The following is a 16,614-nucleotide window of genomic DNA, read 5'->3' as shown; positions in this document are numbered from 1 at the left end:
GGCATCCAAAATGTCGCATTACCGCCACATACTGGATTTAAGCTAAACACTCCAATGGCTAAATAAAACAACCACTTCCCACCATTTCCCTCTCTGCTATAAATTATTTCAGGTGTTTGAGAGGAACTAAAAGTTAATTACTATTGCCAAAAAGGCTGAAAACTTAACCTGATCCTTAAAAAAGCAAAGTTCAGCATGCCTCCTGACTGATTTGTCCTCCCTAGATTTTCTCAATACATGACATTTCTCAGACTCTATTATGCGACATTGTCAAAACACTGCAAAAATAGAGGCAAAGAGTTTGTAGTTTACAAAATTGTGTAGGTGATTGGAGGATGATCAGGATGTATGTGAGCATTAATGTCTACAGTACAATTAAAATAATAATGATAACCCCGTCACACAATTTCCTACTCTGCTATAAATTATCTATTTTTCAGGTGTTTGAGAGAAACTAAAAGCTTCTCCAGAAACTCCCACGACACCCAGAAATCTCCTTGCTACATCTACAATTATGTCAATTTTCTCGGTACAGTTAATCACCAAAAAGTCCATAAACTTCACCTGATCCTTACAAAAGCAAAATACAGCATGCTTCCTGACTGATTTGTTCTCCTTAGCTTCTTGTCTCATATCATACCATTTCTTACCTACTTCCTCATACCTACTTCATACCGACATGATACCATTTCTTACCTACATCCTCATCAGGGTTCGATCTCTTCTTAGATCTTAGACCCTGATTATTTCAGCCTCCTTTACTCTCTCTAAGGACATTTAGACTCCCATGCTGCATGATTGCCTTTACAAAGAAGACACTCTGGATCTTTCTCACAGTCTCCTCCACAATGATTCTCCCCACATGTGGTAAAATCACTCCTACATACAATCAAACTATGACCAAACTTCCAACAATTTTTACACTGCAAAAGTTTGGGAACATACTTCTTTACTAGGTACGACATAGGATCCAAGAACACTCTATCAGGCAGGTACTCCAAGTCAAAGTGAAGCATAACAGATTTAGTTTCACACTTTTCATCACCTACTTCATCAAACCTCTTCATTCTATAGCTGTCTGTCACCCTTTTACACTCTTTAAATCTCCTTGCATCCACGTCTATGATTAAAGCAATAAAAGAATTATCATGAATTTATGTGGAGCGACTCAAAATTGAACGATTTTAATTAGCTATGGTGCCACTTGAAAAAATGAATAAGGATAATAGTTATTAAAGGAGTCGCGTCTAGGTTTTATTTTTGTCTATTGAGCATCAAGGTCTGCTCTTTAACATCTTAAAAATGAATTATAATGAAATAAAGATAACATAAAGGACATGACTTCACTTTCAGTTTGTTGATACAGTCAACAAGGAACAATATTTGCATACTTATACATTCTGGCTTTTTAATGACAGAGATGTAATTTCAAAGACTTTAAAAAATAACTGAACTTTTTTGTGGTAAAATTATTCAATTATTCAAAGTAGAGTGTTTTATATACATCTTAAAACACGTCTGGAGGGGATTTTTAACAGAAAAGGTAGGCAATATAAGCAGGTTTCTTTAAAAAAAACTCTTGGAGCATACTAACTGTAGGCCTATGTGCACATGTCTTATTGTTTATAAAATGGATAGACTCAAAATACTTTCTAAAATCAATCATGAAAAGTTCAGATGAGAACTTGGATTTATGGATGAGAAATTTTCCCAGTAAAATTAATAAATTGACATTCTGTTGAACTTTCTGTTTTTTGTTTTCATAGTATAATATTACATCCTTTGCTTCCATCTTAATTGAATAGTTGGTTTTAGAATCAAATCAAAATAATCAATTTTCTTTTCCAGAATCTGCTCTATTAAAACTATTTTTATGGTCCTCTAAAACATGACGCGGCCTTCAATCAGTATGGCAGGAGTATTAGGATGATAATGAAACTGGAAAACATCTCTATGATATACAGACATGTTGATTTTAGGAGAATGGTGGGCTCGGAACGAAGGGAAGAAAATGTCATCACTCGTCTGAGAATGGGTCACACAGGTCTCAACCATACATTATATAAAATAGGCAAGAGCCCAACCAGAAAATGCACAAACTGCGGTCAATCAGAAACAGTCTAACATGTGCTACATGTTGTAGAAAATACAATATTAAAATAAATCACCTTCTTCAGCCACTAAAGAAGGAAAAACACCATGGCTTTTCATTGTCATGTCTCTTGGGGAAAACAGCAGGCAAGTATACTGTGACATTATTAAGTTTTTAAAAGAAACCGATTGAAATCTAAAATAATCTAGAAGTTTTTCTTAAATTTCCTGCATAATTTCTTGCGCCACACTACCGTCCAGTTGGTGGCGGTATTTCACCTCTAAGTTGGTTTAACAACCACCAAAACCACTAAAGAAGAAGAATAAAAAGTGACGTGGCCTTCCTTCCAGCCGGAAGACATATTTACTGCTTGCTTGCTGCTGAGCAGCTGAAATATCACTGGAACAGGGATTAAAAACCTAATTCAAGAGACAAAGTAAGTAGTAACATTAGCTAAACTACATGGCAATAGGTTGTATTTCGTAATTTTGTTGAAGCTTTATACGTAGCGTTTCCTATATTGGTTAATTTAGCGAGTGTTGACTGGATTAGTTAGCTAGCTAGGTGAACGTTACACTGATTGATTGTCAGTCTCAACATTTAACAGCATTTGGTAAATTACTTTGCCACTATGTCATTAGTGCCGCAGTAGCCATGATGGTTTCGTTATTAATTTGCAATATATATAGTATATAGAATGCAGCGTCGGCATTATGTGCATAGAAAGTCACATTTGTCTATGCATCTCGTATAACAAATATATGATGCTATCAGTGGTTTTACGTGTTTTAGTCAAATACTGCTGCACTGCCAACCATTTTACAGAGGATATCTTATTTATTTTGAATGCGATTTCTTACCTTCCAAGCAGCCATCAGTTGCCTTTTTTCAATACAGTGAAATAATAAATGACTAGCAGAAGCTTTAAATATGCTTGAGGTAGGTTCTCTATTACTCTGAATATCACGCATACAATTATTGTGAGCTTACGTTTATGTGTGTCTAATGTACATAATAACGTCGACGAAGTGTACACATAATGCTCACTGATGGCTGACCTGAAAACACGTTGCAAGTCGTCAAGTTGATTTCCACACCCTAATGAAATGAAGGGATAAAAGTGGCTGAAATTAGATATTTTAAAAACTGTATTGTATTTATACAAACTGACGAAGATCATGCAAGTAAACCTGTTCGTGTAGTAAACAGACTTCAGGATACAACAACACCAGTATAGTCCTTTACTGCCTTTGACCATGACATTATTTTTCTTACAATTAGCAGCTTTCTTCCACTTGCACTAATGCATCTTTTTATCCTTTTCAGAATGGTGACAGACGTGCAACTGGCCATATTTGCCAACATGCTTGGCGTGTCATTGTTCCTGCTCGTTGTGTTATACCACTACGTCGCTGTCAATAACCCCAAAAAGCAGGAGTAGAGTCTCCCAGTACACCCCCAGAATGACTGGAGAGGTGAGTGCAACCTCTGTTTGCTGGACACTTAATACAGGAGCCTCCACATTCACAGGCAGTGACGGTTACCTGAGATGGTTCACCATTCTGATGTCTTTTGTCTTGCCTTTGTCAATCACGTACCCTTGTGGAACAATTCAAGTTGAATAGTTCTCTCTGTGGATAAAGGTATGCTATACTAGTGAGTGCAATTAGCAGGTGAATAGTTTTCATAATACACCTGCTAAAACAGGTGTCGCTCTAGTTCAATAAAAGGCTGATGGGTTGACATTGGGACAGTGCACATTCAATCAATGTGCAGTTCAATCAAATACTTGAATATTTAGTGACTTCTCATACCCTACTTTGATAGGTTTTGCTGCACTTTCAGCTACAAATAGGTCTTTCTAAGGTTTAACATATTTGAATCCTCTTAAATGGTATTTTTCTCTCCACAGGTGAGATGGGAATCCATGCCACCACCCTGGAAACAACATTCCTCCCCCTCTTGCTCTTCTCATTGCTTTGTTAAGATTGCACAGTAGTGTTTTTTCTAATAAAATATGTGAATTCGATTTGCATTGATGTTTCAATAATTTCCTTTAATTTATTCTACACACACGGTAAATACATTCCCATCGACTTATTGTGCAAAATTCAAAATACATGGTTTAAGTTCATTTATTTTATATTTTAAGTTTCTTTCAAGTTACAACAGAGTATTATCTCAGTCACAGTATAATCATTTTGGTAGAAACCAGTCTTGTTTGTCACTGGGTTAAGATATGGTTATTACATTTAAAAAGACAACACTCCTGTAACAGTGTCTCTCATAAAATATATGAATATATATGGTAATAAAATACCTGGAAATTAAGGTTATAAAGGAATGTGCCAATATATTTAATAAACATGTATTGCCTATAAAAAATACACACCCAACCTTGGACTATGATATATAATTATACGATTACACTTTTCCTGGGAAGGTTTTTGTTAGATTCCCCTCGTAAGTACTTTTCAACAACCTTGTGGAATGATTTGATATGTTCTTAACTTGTGGTTGAACCTCCCAGATACAGATGTTTTTATCCCAAAATCACTTGCCACACATTGATCACACATAGGTGATCTTAATTCAATATGAAATTTCTCAAAACAACCACTGGCACTAGTGATATATTTAGGTGTTTTATGAATAAAGGGCTCAAGTACTTGTGCAATCAGTGATTGTTACATCTTCACTTCATCCAGTGTGAATTCAGTGTTGTAAAACAAATCATGAAAAAGTCCAACGTGGGTGATACTTTTTATAGGAATTATATGCAAAAAACACAATCTCTGGAATAATTACATTAAATACACGCTTCACTCACACATCTAAACCCACAACGGGAATAAGGAGGTTATAAAGGTGCTGCCGTGCTCGTCAGTTTGAATAAAAGTCAATCCTTTGCTAGAACAGAACAAATGGTTGACTGTGGAAATATTTATCAGTGCATAACAGTATTGGTCAGAGTGTGTTTAACTTCATTTTTAGGGAGGGGGTAGCAGAAGGAAAAGACTCGCGTTACAAAGACAAATGTGAAGTACATCAATGGTAGCTGAAATGTTAAAGTATATTTCAAGTTTCTGAATTCTTGATCAGCTGGAAAGCTTGAATGGATAAAGTTTGTGCCTCCTCCCTACCTCAGCACACTGTTGTGGTGTCATTGGGCAAGGCACTTAACCCCCAGCTACAAGAGTAAAGCTCCTAAGTGTCTGTGTTGCAGTGCATGGCTGAAACATCATGCATGCTAAGGACACTGAATAAATAAGGATAAAATTGTTTAAAAAAAAAAAAAAGTTCACATTAAAATGCCCCAAATTATCCTCCTGTGATGACAATGTCACCCCCCTCCCTCCGTTTTCTTATTTTAAATGGTTTTGATCCGAATATAGTAATTTAGGCTCACATTAAGTAAAATCATACAGATGCAGAAGGGCTCTTCTCTGCAGTTCCTAGGCTTCTCCACACAGGGTCACTGTCTCACACATGTTCACAGGCTCAGGGAGCGGCATCACTGGAGTTTCCTCAACCTTCAAAGACAAAATATTACAGGATGATGAAATCTATTGGTTTATTCATGCTGACCATTTGTCTCTGTGAAACAGATTAAAAACAATTTATCTGTTTTCACCTTTTGCTGTTCATCCGTCTCTGGAGCAGTTTCTATGATAGCATTTCCTTTGTAGTGGAAACTCCTGTCTGTGCTCTTCTTTAACGCTTTAGAGGTCAGCTGTATGGCGCCCTCTTTCCCTGAAATAAAACATTGTGGATATGAGCCATTTACACACTGGCAAAGCAATTTTATGCAGAAAAATTATTTTGTATAAGGTCTTATATAATGTGATATTTGCATGGAAATCATTGGGAATTGCTACATGTCAGATGATATATAAATGTGGACAATGCCAGACTATGTACGTTGGGCATTGTAGTCACAAGTTGACTGATGTTTAACATGGAAATTAACAGTTTTCCTTCAATCCTGCACTACCTGATTTTCTGGCTTATAGCTCTTGTTTGGTCTTCAACAACTCCTGAGGGAAATATCTGGCTCTTTATTGGCTAAATGCTTCACTATGTTCACCAGTGAGTTGCTAACTTTGTCTGTCTGCCGTTTGGAGCTGGGCAGGTAGTGTACAGTGGGTTTACCAGAGCTTTTGAAAGCGTGAGACTGAACCAAAACAGTAATGCTGTGGGTCGTAAATCCAAAACAATGAGCTGAAAGAAGATAAAACACTCCATAGAGCTGAGGGGAACTGCATAGTCAGTTGATTATTCTGTGTGTTTGTCCCTTTAAGCTATAAAGATGACAAATTTGCAAAACCCTGTATGTGACTTACTCTTTCTTGAATGATGGCCGGGTAACTCTCTCTAGGCCAAAGTGCTAATACCACAGATAAATGTGTTTGTGTGTTCGTGTGTGTGTGTGTGTACATGCCTGTAAGTGACAGGTGTCGGTGGAGGCCAGGTCTGAGCAGCTTCCAGACCTTCATGGTAGTGGACTGCTCATCTCCAGATGAGGCTGGGTTACTGCTCACGGGGAATGTTTTACTGTCACGTGTGGAAGGGGTTTCAGATGACCCCGCCCTCCGGATGGGGATGCGGCTCACATGAGGCTGCAACTCACACCTGGGCAGGCGACAGAGAGGTTAACATATTTCACCGCTCCATGATAAAACAGCATGAAAGCTAACATCCAAGCTATACAATGTTTCACAGTGGCAATACAGATGGGAACTCTCATTATCATAATTTTCTTCCTTTCTTCTCTTTTTCTCCACATTTCAACCCCTGCCAAATTTCTTCTTCTTTTGCATCAAAATGTTCCCTGTGTGATTTTAAAAAATGCTCCAAAATACAAAAAGCAAGCGCACTTAAAAGATTGGACTCACTTGCTAAATTTGATGGAGGAAAGGATGTGTTCAGGCCCCAAGTCTTTAGCAGTCTGTGACAGATAGAGACATTACAGTGAGACTTGATAAACCAAGAGTAGCAGATTTATATGGAATAAACTGGTAATACAGGAGATGAAGGGAATTTGCTCTCTATAAGTGAGTTATCAAGATATGTTAACCTCTGTATGGCCCTCTGTGGGATGATGAGTGATGGTAATAGTTCGACACCCTCTCCCCACACGCCCAGGACGGATGGGGAGAGGCATTCTTGACCAACCCGCTGAACTGGGTCCACCAGCCTGAAAGTCTGGGCAGCTGAGGCCTGTGAACCAGGTGAAGGGACATAAATACAAGAGATGGAGAGAGGAAAGGAGAAACAGTGGTGGGAAGATAAGTGACAGAATACTCAAAGATGGACATTTATTACTGGTCAAGATGTTGATTCGGCCATACAAAGACAGTCTTGCCTGAACTAAACATGCCAGGATACCACAATGTCGTTGTAGGAGTTGTATTTATAGAGATTACACACAGAGTCAAAAGAGATTAGAGACAGACAGTAGTTGCTTCACAAAGGAATAGTTTTTATTCCAGAGGTTAAACAGAGAGGCGGTAAAAGACAGCAGCACATTCAAGAAGGTGATATTTGTAAAGATTTTACACAGACAAACACTTAACCGTAGTCTGGTATAGAAGGTTAGCACCACATGGAAACAGCACAATTCTCATAAGGAGTATAATGCAGAGAGACCTAGTGAGAATGTGACTATGCATACAGTGTGTTTCCACCTAAAGCTTTTTTTTTTGTCATTCTGGATGATGATGATATATATATATATATAAGCTTTAGGACTGAAACCACTGGGGAACAGGACATCAAAGTTCACAGTGAAAAAGCATAACTACAGTATACTCTCCACATTTTTTCAGGGCATTGATCTAATTTAAGAGTTTATAATACATTCTTCCCACTGTATTAAATGGAGTGGGCATAAGCTACATGAAAATCATCATCATAGTGAGCATAAAGTAAGACTTTTATGTCCACAGAGAACAATATGACAACTGTATTTGTAGAAGTTTTCCCTCCCAGTGACTCAATGATCTGCTCCTGGAGCTGAGATTTCTCTTTTAGGTCCATACTGCCTCTTTGGGAACGTTTCCAACTACCTAAGAGAGGATGGTTTTGCTAGTTTTTGTTGGTTATCTGCTCTAATTAGTTTTCTTTTGCGGAATGTAAATATGCCCCCTTATGCCCCCATTTAATGTCCAAACATAACTGTAATCATATACAGTGTATATATATGTATATATATATATATTTTAATGAACTGTATAACTCAGATTTAAACATACATTGTTTTAGGCCTGTATACTCAAAAAGCCACCCTCTACATTGCAGCTTGCGAAAACAAGTTTCTTCAGATCAAAGATAAAGCAGATGCGGAGGCAAGATGAATCACCTACCAGATCACAATATAATCCAAGTGATCTGGTAAAAAGAATGAACAAAGCCTCCGAGATCTACTGTTTACAAAAGATACCAGAGCAAGGCACACCATAACTACAATGTCACACAGCATTGGAACAGACAATAGCTACAACAAGGCAAGGCCAGATATTCTGAAACCTATTTTGATCCTATCGATTAATGATCTGGTTCATCTGCTGCTTGTAATACCCTCTCCAGGTTACACACGCACTGCCTCTGCATCATCAGTGCATCTAAAATCGCTGGTCCTAAAACACAGACCATAATTAAGTACTTAGTTGGGTGACAACACACAAAACTAAATTACAGACAAATTACTACAATTCCACAATTGATCTATGAAGCGTACATACAGACTGAGACAACAAAATAATTTCTTATCTCCGCTAGCCACAAAATATATTAACTTTGACCATCGACAGCCCACTATAGACCTGCCACGCTCACCCAGTTTACACTAGGAAGGACACATATGCAGTACACTTAATAAGTAATGAATATAACCAACATTACATATGAGGAATTCAATGTTTTCTTCACCACTTTGATGGAACGTAATAAAATTTAAAAACTCCACACTTTATTTACACCAAAACTCGACTTCAATCTTATAAGAAAATTACAAACTCTTGCCAACTTTGACTTAGTCAATCTGTTGGAACACTGAACAGAACAAATAGTTTTTATATTATATTGCTAGTTGGCAAACTGCTTCAAAAACCAACCTTTTTTTTTTTTTCCTCCAAAGGAACTCTAAGGTTTCACCATCCAAGAGGATTTGAGCCAGTGATGGTCCCCATGAGGTTTCTGGCATTAGGCTACTCTGTGAACATCATAATGTCAAGACCAAGATAGGACTGACGATGGAATGATACAGGTTTCATAACTATCACAGAAAACAATCATCGACTCACAGTAAAATATAAAAAACAGTCCTTTTAAAGGTGATTTCAGTCACTAGAAATGAAATGAAGTGTAGAGAGTGCTCAGTCATACTCCAAACTAGCTCCAAATAGGATTATACTGGAAAGTTGTGGCCAGCCTGCAACTTGCACGGTTCTACATATAAACATGAAAAAATTTAATTTAATACAATTGAAGAAACAAAAGATCAGCAGGAGCTTTAAAAGTTTGAACAGAAACATAATCCACACTATGTTCAGTCTAATTATACAAACCCTGTTTCTCAAAAATTAAATGAAGCTAATAAACAATTCACTCTCATGGTATTGGAAATTAAAGTGCAGCATGTCAAATGTTAAAGTATTTCATTCATAGATGATCTTGAACAGCTCTCGTTAAAAAATGAATAGCAACTATGTGAAAAAGAAGAAAAGCTCACAGCACTGTCCATTTCCCAAACATCTGCACAGTAACATGGTAATTCTTCTTACAAGCTTACTACTTGTATGCAGACTGAAAAGGAAACTTACTCTAAATGTAATCAGTTAGTATAGTGTTTTCAATATTATCTACTGTACATTCTGCAAGTCCCAGGGGACGATAAAGGTTATGTAGCCAAGCTCTCTCTTTGCTAAACACGTTCACTAACCAGTCTGCTTTGTTTAGTAAAGAATGTCCACAAGATCTATGCCACATGATATTGTTATCCAATGCTTGATTTAAAGGTTGGAAATAAAAGGAATAACATTTGAAAAGTTACTTGCACCGTCAAGAGTATTATTTATCTTAAGGTGCTAGTAGATACATGTAATTACAGATATGTGCAGAAGGAGAAACAGTGATGTTTGAGGAAAAGTTAGAAGAGCTAGCACCAATGGTGTTTCAGACGCAAACACACACACACACACACACACACAGTAGATCAAATAGTGATGTGCACTTGTTTTGACCTACATGGAGTACCAGGCAGGTGCAGGTTTCTGTAAAGACAGTCTCTTGCTATAACTTAATACACCTCTCATCTGGTACTCCACTCACTCGATACACCCACACACCGATACTTTCCAAGCTCACAAAAGGAAAGGTTAAACTCAGTCCTGAGTGGGCCCAGTTGGAGAGTTGGTGGCTGGTGGTAGGCCCTGAAGAAGCAGGGGACTCAGTTTGGAGAGCAGCCCGGGGCGGGGAAGTGCCTGCAGGGAGGGGAGCAAGGTGGAGAGGCTGGGGGGCTGGAGGGAGTACAGACCTGTCATACTGACGGAGGCCGGGAGGGGACAGGAGCCTGCTGCGCACACTGAGGAAGACGAGGAGGAGGAGGAGGAAGGGGGTGAGAGTGGGGGGCGGGTGGGTGTGTGGCTGTTGCTAGGAGACCGTAGGATGGAGCGGTGGTGGGGTGGGCGTCTCTTCTCCTGAGGCTTAGCGTCTACAGAGAGAGAGACACACACGCGCACACCAGCTCAGAGACATGCGGGGCTCGTAGACACACAAACACAAAGTGGCTACGAGGTTGAAAGTGCCCTTTACTTTGACAGCCATGTACAGGTAGGATGAAGGTGACAGAATTCAGACACAGACAGCAGCGACAGGAGGGGGTCTTGGGGTCATGCAGGGGTCATGCATGGTACAGGCCACAGACATCCAGGACATGAAGTCATTTGTTCATGTCTCTAAAAATCAAGCGAATGCCAAATCTGGAAACGATTTTATATCACAATCACATGCCACATCAATTATCACATGGACCACCATCTTTTCTAACAACTCCAACAGCAGAAACAGACATTGCGTGAGAAAAAGAGAAGAACAGAAGAACACCCAGAGAGAGGTGATAGAAAAAGCCAGCTAGCCACACACGCAGATGTTTGAAAGATCCACTTACCCCTGACTGGCCCGAGTGTCTTGTTGCTTCCACGTCCATTAGTGTGCGTGCTGTTGTGCTGTGTGTGAGTTCGGGGTGGGGGGCAGCCAAAAGTAAAACTCGGGGAACTATGAACCTTCGGGGAGGGCGTCTGGCTGCTGCTGCTGTGGCTGTTGCAGCGAATGCGACTGAGGGTGTTCTCTGATGCCGAGCCAGACAGACAGCTGTCCGAAAAATCAAGACAAACACACAAAACAGATTCAAACGTTACATGTAAAAAAATAAACTATTTTCACTAAAGTATGCACACTCCGTGCGAACTCACTTGCTGAAGCTCTTTGGCGGTGAAGCCTTGCTGCCGTTGTGGTGTATTCTTGGTTGAGGGTGAGCATGGATGTGTGAGTTCAGGCCTTTGGTGTTGCGGACGTGCTTGAGGATCCAAGCTCGGAGGTTCATCAGGCAGCTGTGCTCGGACAGCACCAGGCGAGGCCACGGGTTACACTCCGCCATATCCAGTGCCGAGATAGCCACAGCACGCCCCACCTGATGCACAGAAAAATTCAGTTTTCTTCATACCTGCCTCATATTGAAAGGTAAATGTGGCTTACATATTGGTTTTGCAGTTATCAAATATCAAAAACATGAACGATGAAATATTGTTCATTGTATCCAAAATACCTACAATCTTGAAACAAACCACTCTTGCCTTCCTACCTGTTCAAATATTTCTGGAGTATATTTTGGAGGGAATGATGGAGGTGGAGGTGGGGTCGCCCGTCCGTTGTCGTGGCAGGCCGGTGGGATGGTGTTCATGGCTTTTCCTGTGTTGTAGTTGCACTCCAAAGTGTAGCTAGTGGAGAGCCAATGACAGAGATATTCATTTGATGATAGCTTGGGAGAGAACTAGAGAATACATTAGTTAATATTTATCTGCATTTTGACTGTGGGAAACCTGAGTAAAAGTAACCTGATTATTAATGGGTTAATCTAAGTTCAGAAGAAAATGCTTTTGAGTCTTCAAAACAAAAAAAACCCCTTGAAAATGGGGTAAAATCCTTCCATATGCTTTTTGAATTGATCACACTGAGCATGAATTGTTGAAGTGGAGTGTGCATCCGATGATATCTGACCTGTGAAGCAGTCCTATGGCCTTGTGAATGGCCACCCGCCCGCTGCCTTCCTTAGACTGGCCATCTCTCTTGTCTCGAGCGTACATGTTTTTCTCAGAGAAGTTACAGCCCAGGAAATCAAAGTGGGCAGAGTTCACAGCGATCAGCCTCGGATACAACATGTTCTCCACCTGCAGACAGAGGAAGCAGAATACAGTTCTAGTACTACATCTGCTGAGAATAAACAAATAAATAAACTATCCTTACCACTAGTCAAATAAACAACTGTATTTAGGAAATTCAATAATCTTCACCTGCTGGCTCTCGTCAGAAAGGCTGTTTCCGTACATGAAGCATCCGCGTTTGGAGGCGTGGCCATGTAAGTCCACATAATATGCCACACCTCCCTCCTGGGGTGGAATTGATTCCTGTTCCTCTGCCTGTGGGACCGGTACCTCCACAGAAACTGGAGCTACAGTCTCTACAGAGCTCGATGAGTTGTTCTGGTCCCCCTTCCCCACCTCTGTGGTCACCCAGGCGTTTTCCTCCATCACCATGGGAACTTCTGGTTGGGCGGGATTTGCGTCCTTCTCTGCATTTCGTTGGTTCAGGCTGACTTCAAGGGCAGTGAGGGGAGGAGACTGATGCTGATTGGCGGGCTTGGTGTTGAGTGGAGGGGTCTGTGCGTGTGTGGGGCTGTTACAGCCCGAGTGTGTATTGCGCACGCGGTTGTGCGTGTGGTGGTAAAGCAACAGTGTTTTGGCTGCATAGATGGAAGGGTGCAGCTCAGGGCTGGGGTTCAGGTACTGTCTATTTAAGTTCACACCCCTTGAATCAGTCCTACAGAACAGAGAAAGGTTAATACATCAAACACAGCTTTTTGACATTGTTGACAAAAATCTGCAGAAACCCCACACATTTCTCCACTGTAATAGAGCTTGGAAATCAATGACACACTGTACGGATGCTATTTTTAGATGCACATCATTACAGAATTTTGAAGATCAAAAAAGGCAGCAGCATACCCAAACAACCTGACCTAGTAGTTTAACTTTTTAGCAATACCCCTGATACATCATTATGAGACACAGTGAATCAGGTTAAACCTGCATTTACTTAAACGGTCAACAGGTGTCATTCTCACCTGTAATGCCCGCGGACAACCCCGTCCGGGTTGAGCATGGGAATGAGCTTGAACACAAACATGTTACGAAGCGCGTGGGCACGTGGGTCGTCTCTTCTTAGGATGAAGTTGAGAAAACCGTTAAAGACAAAGGACGAGGGAGTTTCCCCGGGGTGCACTCGACTGCTGAGGAAAAACACCTGCAAACACACGCAGGGACACAAATGCCAAGTTTCAGCTTCACACTGCTTTGATATTACTGAATGTTGTCATAAAAAAGCCATTGTGTGTTTTGTTGATTGATACCCTTTTGCCAGAGAATCGATGAGGTCTTGGAGTGTTGGTGTCAGGAAACAGCTTAGGCAGACGGGGTTCTCTCTCCTCTTGCATCCCGCTGCAATTCGTCACAGTGAGCAGGTCCACCCTATTGCCATCTAAAGAGTGGCACAGCAACTCCCTATGGTAATACACACTGCCTGGAGCACTAGCAGTGAGAGCAGAGGATGGCAATTGAGGGGGAGACAGAGTTAGAAACACACACCATACATACATATACGTATATGTATACGTATTCTGTGTGTGCTTCATGTATGTGTTGCGTTTTACCTGCTCGGAGTGAGTTGAGCAGCATTGGGGTAGCTCCCATCCAACTGTTGCAGCATCTCCTGGCACTCATTGTATGAGAATGGGTAGCAGAAGGAGAAGTAGGTGGTTGCCCCTCGCGCTTCCAACAGCCGGTGAGTGAATGACAGTATGAACTGGTTATCTACAATCTGGACAGCAACAGAGGAAAGGAAGGAGAGACACATTATTAGAAAGATAAAAATAGCTGCCAGGAAGCTAGACTGACAGCACTCTGCCTCATCGACCGAGCTGTATTTGGCTCCTCTATGCCTAAAGTCTCTCCTTGACAGCTTCTGAGTGTGTGTATGTACCTCAGAAGTGGGTCGGTCTCGGATCCTTTCCCACCGGTTCTTGCCAGGTAAAGTGCGTACGAGAGGAGCCATGCCTTGGCTGTAGAGCTTCCTCTGGTTGTTCATGTTCATCACATTGATCTTCAGTAACTTTCCAGGTGCTGCACCCCGCACACTGAAGTAAAACCATGATCTGAAACACACAAATATGATTTGGGATGCTGTAAGTAATGTAGCTTACTGTAAAGGTTGTGTCCAGCAATTAAACACTAATCTATGAGGGAACATTTCTCATGTCTTTTGCTGTCCCCTCATGTGAATAACACAGCAGTAAAATATTAACAAAATAAGAACTTTAAATCACCTGTTTCCGTTCTCATGTTCTGTACCAGCACAGTCTGGCTGCGTCCATACATTGAACTCATAGTCAGGGGTAAGGTTCGACCCTGAGGGGGCACTCCCACTGGAAACCGCATCACTAGCAGGGTTGGAGTTGCCCTTCTCCACCTTCTCCACGCGTGCCAGGTTCCCTGAGTCAAACTTGGAGCTGAACACAATATTACCAAAGCGAGCCTCCATTGTTCTGAACTCTGGACTCTTCACTTTTCTCCCCTCAGGTCCTTGGTGATATGCCAGTCAGCGGTGTGACATAGACGGCCTGTTATGAAATCATACAAATGCAAAATATATTTACACTGATAAAAAAAAAAATACAGCTTTAAAAGGGTGGTACAGCAGTTGAAATAAGCTAAAATAGGAGTGATAGGTGGATCCAACAAACTCAAACAGCCCCCCCCTCCAACCCACCCCTTTAGTAACCTTCATACAGCATGTGTGTTACTGGATAGTGTGGTGAAGATACTTCATGATTGATCACAGTTAATATCTTCATGCTAGTTTTAACCAATCATAAGTCTGGTTCTATATATCTACAATTCTGACTTGACTAATAACATCTTTATAATATCTTTGTGACACCAGTGACAAAAGGAAATATATCTTTAACTGAAATTATGACTTACTTACTACAACTGAGGATGGTTTGAATTTTGACTAGTCATAATTTAAATGTAGATATCTGCAATTCACTTTTCAGAGAGTCAAAACTGAATTTGATATTTTTAGTTGGAGGCTCATGACTAACGGCACAACTTCAGTCTTTGACGTTTAAGGTGAATATTTTGGCTAGTCATTAGATGGATGAGTCCTTATAATATAAATCCAGTCAAGGAAATAAATGACCAATTCCTACTACCTCCACAGGGCTCCTTTGGACGTGATGCAGGACTGAAACGATGCAAGTCAACAGATAACAGCGACAACCTGAGGCCATTCAACAAAATACAACTGAAGCCAAACTATAAAGGAATATTTTCCTCAGTCACAACCCCAATGATAGCCAGACCACTGCAAACTACCAATTTATCACTGAGGGCGGATGCACTGTTGTCGTCTCTGTTTGCCTACTTACGTTATCACTTACCAGATCATGTCTGCACCTTGTCCTGCAGAATAAAACAATGGCTGCTGTTTGATGTCAGTAACAACAACAGAGCAATAACAACAGCTGACCGAGAAAACGTAGCAAGAGGTGAAGAAACGGCTACCAGCGTTTTGCACAATTATTCGTTTAACACTGGCTATTTTAGCTAATTCTAGCTAATACTGACAACTACGCTAGCATTAGTGGGCAATGTCATACAGTTTATGTTGGTAATAACGCTAGCATCCGTTTCTAAGCTACCGAGGCTAACTACCGTGCCAACAGCCGTTGCTCGAACGACAGTCTCTTATTTTTTAGCATATACGCGGCTTTTCGTCATTACATTGTCATCAAATTTTATCTGCACTTATTGTGTCTACATGGTGCGATGAATTATAAGTCTTACTCAGCTATTTTCGATCGATGTCCATTTTTGTTTTCACCGTCCTTCTCAACCCCTCAATTCATTTGCTCTGCGTGCTGCGTTCAGGATTCTCTGTAAAAATGAGTGCTGACTGGAAAGTTCCTTATCGTTAACGTCTGGCATCTATCTGGCAAGAATGGTGTTAAGCCAAGCTGTAAGCGTAATTCACCAATATTAGCAATCAAAAATAATTAAAAAAAATTTTTTTTTAAGTGACCAACATTGTTGTTATAATGTTACTTGGATTTTCTGTGGTGGCCCTGCAGTGTAAAACACACCAATCATAGAAAACAATGAATAAATGGAAAAAACACAACCAAT

At 40.4% G+C, this 16,614-nt stretch overlaps 2 protein-coding genes across 6 annotated transcripts; one reads left to right on the top strand and one right to left on the bottom strand.

The window, feature by feature from the left end:
• The first annotated feature begins 3,418 nt into the window (after positions 1–3,418).
• On the top strand, positions 3,419–4,121 carry ost4 (oligosaccharyltransferase complex subunit 4 (non-catalytic)). The gene is made up of 2 exons (XM_067571918.1): positions 3,419–3,567; positions 4,005–4,121. The coding sequence occupies exon 1, from the start codon at positions 3,420–3,422 to the stop codon at positions 3,531–3,533; it is 114 nt and encodes a 37-aa protein (XP_067428019.1). The 5' UTR covers position 3,419; the 3' UTR covers positions 3,534–3,567; positions 4,005–4,121.
• Positions 4,122–4,213: 92 nt separating this feature from the next.
• agbl5 (AGBL carboxypeptidase 5) lies at positions 4,214–16,596 on the bottom strand. 5 transcript variants are annotated; one of them, XM_067571913.1, is made up of 18 exons: positions 16,276–16,596; positions 15,858–15,891; positions 14,751–15,044; positions 14,408–14,579; positions 14,079–14,245; positions 13,779–13,956; positions 13,494–13,672; positions 12,664–13,189; positions 12,371–12,540; positions 11,955–12,090; positions 11,566–11,783; positions 11,262–11,464; positions 10,629–10,805; positions 7,170–7,312; positions 6,988–7,040; positions 6,534–6,724; positions 5,727–5,845; positions 4,214–5,625 (listed from the first exon to the last, which is right to left on the bottom strand). In XM_067571913.1, exons 3-18 carry the CDS (start codon positions 14,963–14,965, stop codon positions 5,548–5,550), a joined length of 2,925 nt encoding a protein of 974 aa, XP_067428014.1. In that variant the 5' UTR covers positions 14,966–15,044; positions 15,858–15,891; positions 16,276–16,596; the 3' UTR covers positions 4,214–5,547. The 5 variants fall into 5 exon arrangements, with proteins under 5 accessions (XP_067428014.1, XP_067428013.1, XP_067428012.1 ...); XM_067571912.1 differs by having other exon boundaries at positions 15,870–15,891; XM_067571911.1 differs by lacking the exon at positions 15,858–15,891 and having other exon boundaries at positions 16,276–16,530.
• Between the last annotated feature and the right edge of the window lie 18 nt (positions 16,597–16,614).

This window comes from Thunnus thynnus, chromosome 18, assembly GCF_963924715.1.
Source record: "Thunnus thynnus chromosome 18, fThuThy2.1, whole genome shotgun sequence".
Taxonomy (NCBI): domain Eukaryota; kingdom Metazoa; phylum Chordata; class Actinopteri; order Scombriformes; family Scombridae; genus Thunnus; species Thunnus thynnus.
The sequence above is the reverse complement of the archived record's forward strand: the minus strand, read 5'-3'. Positions and strand labels throughout refer to the sequence as shown.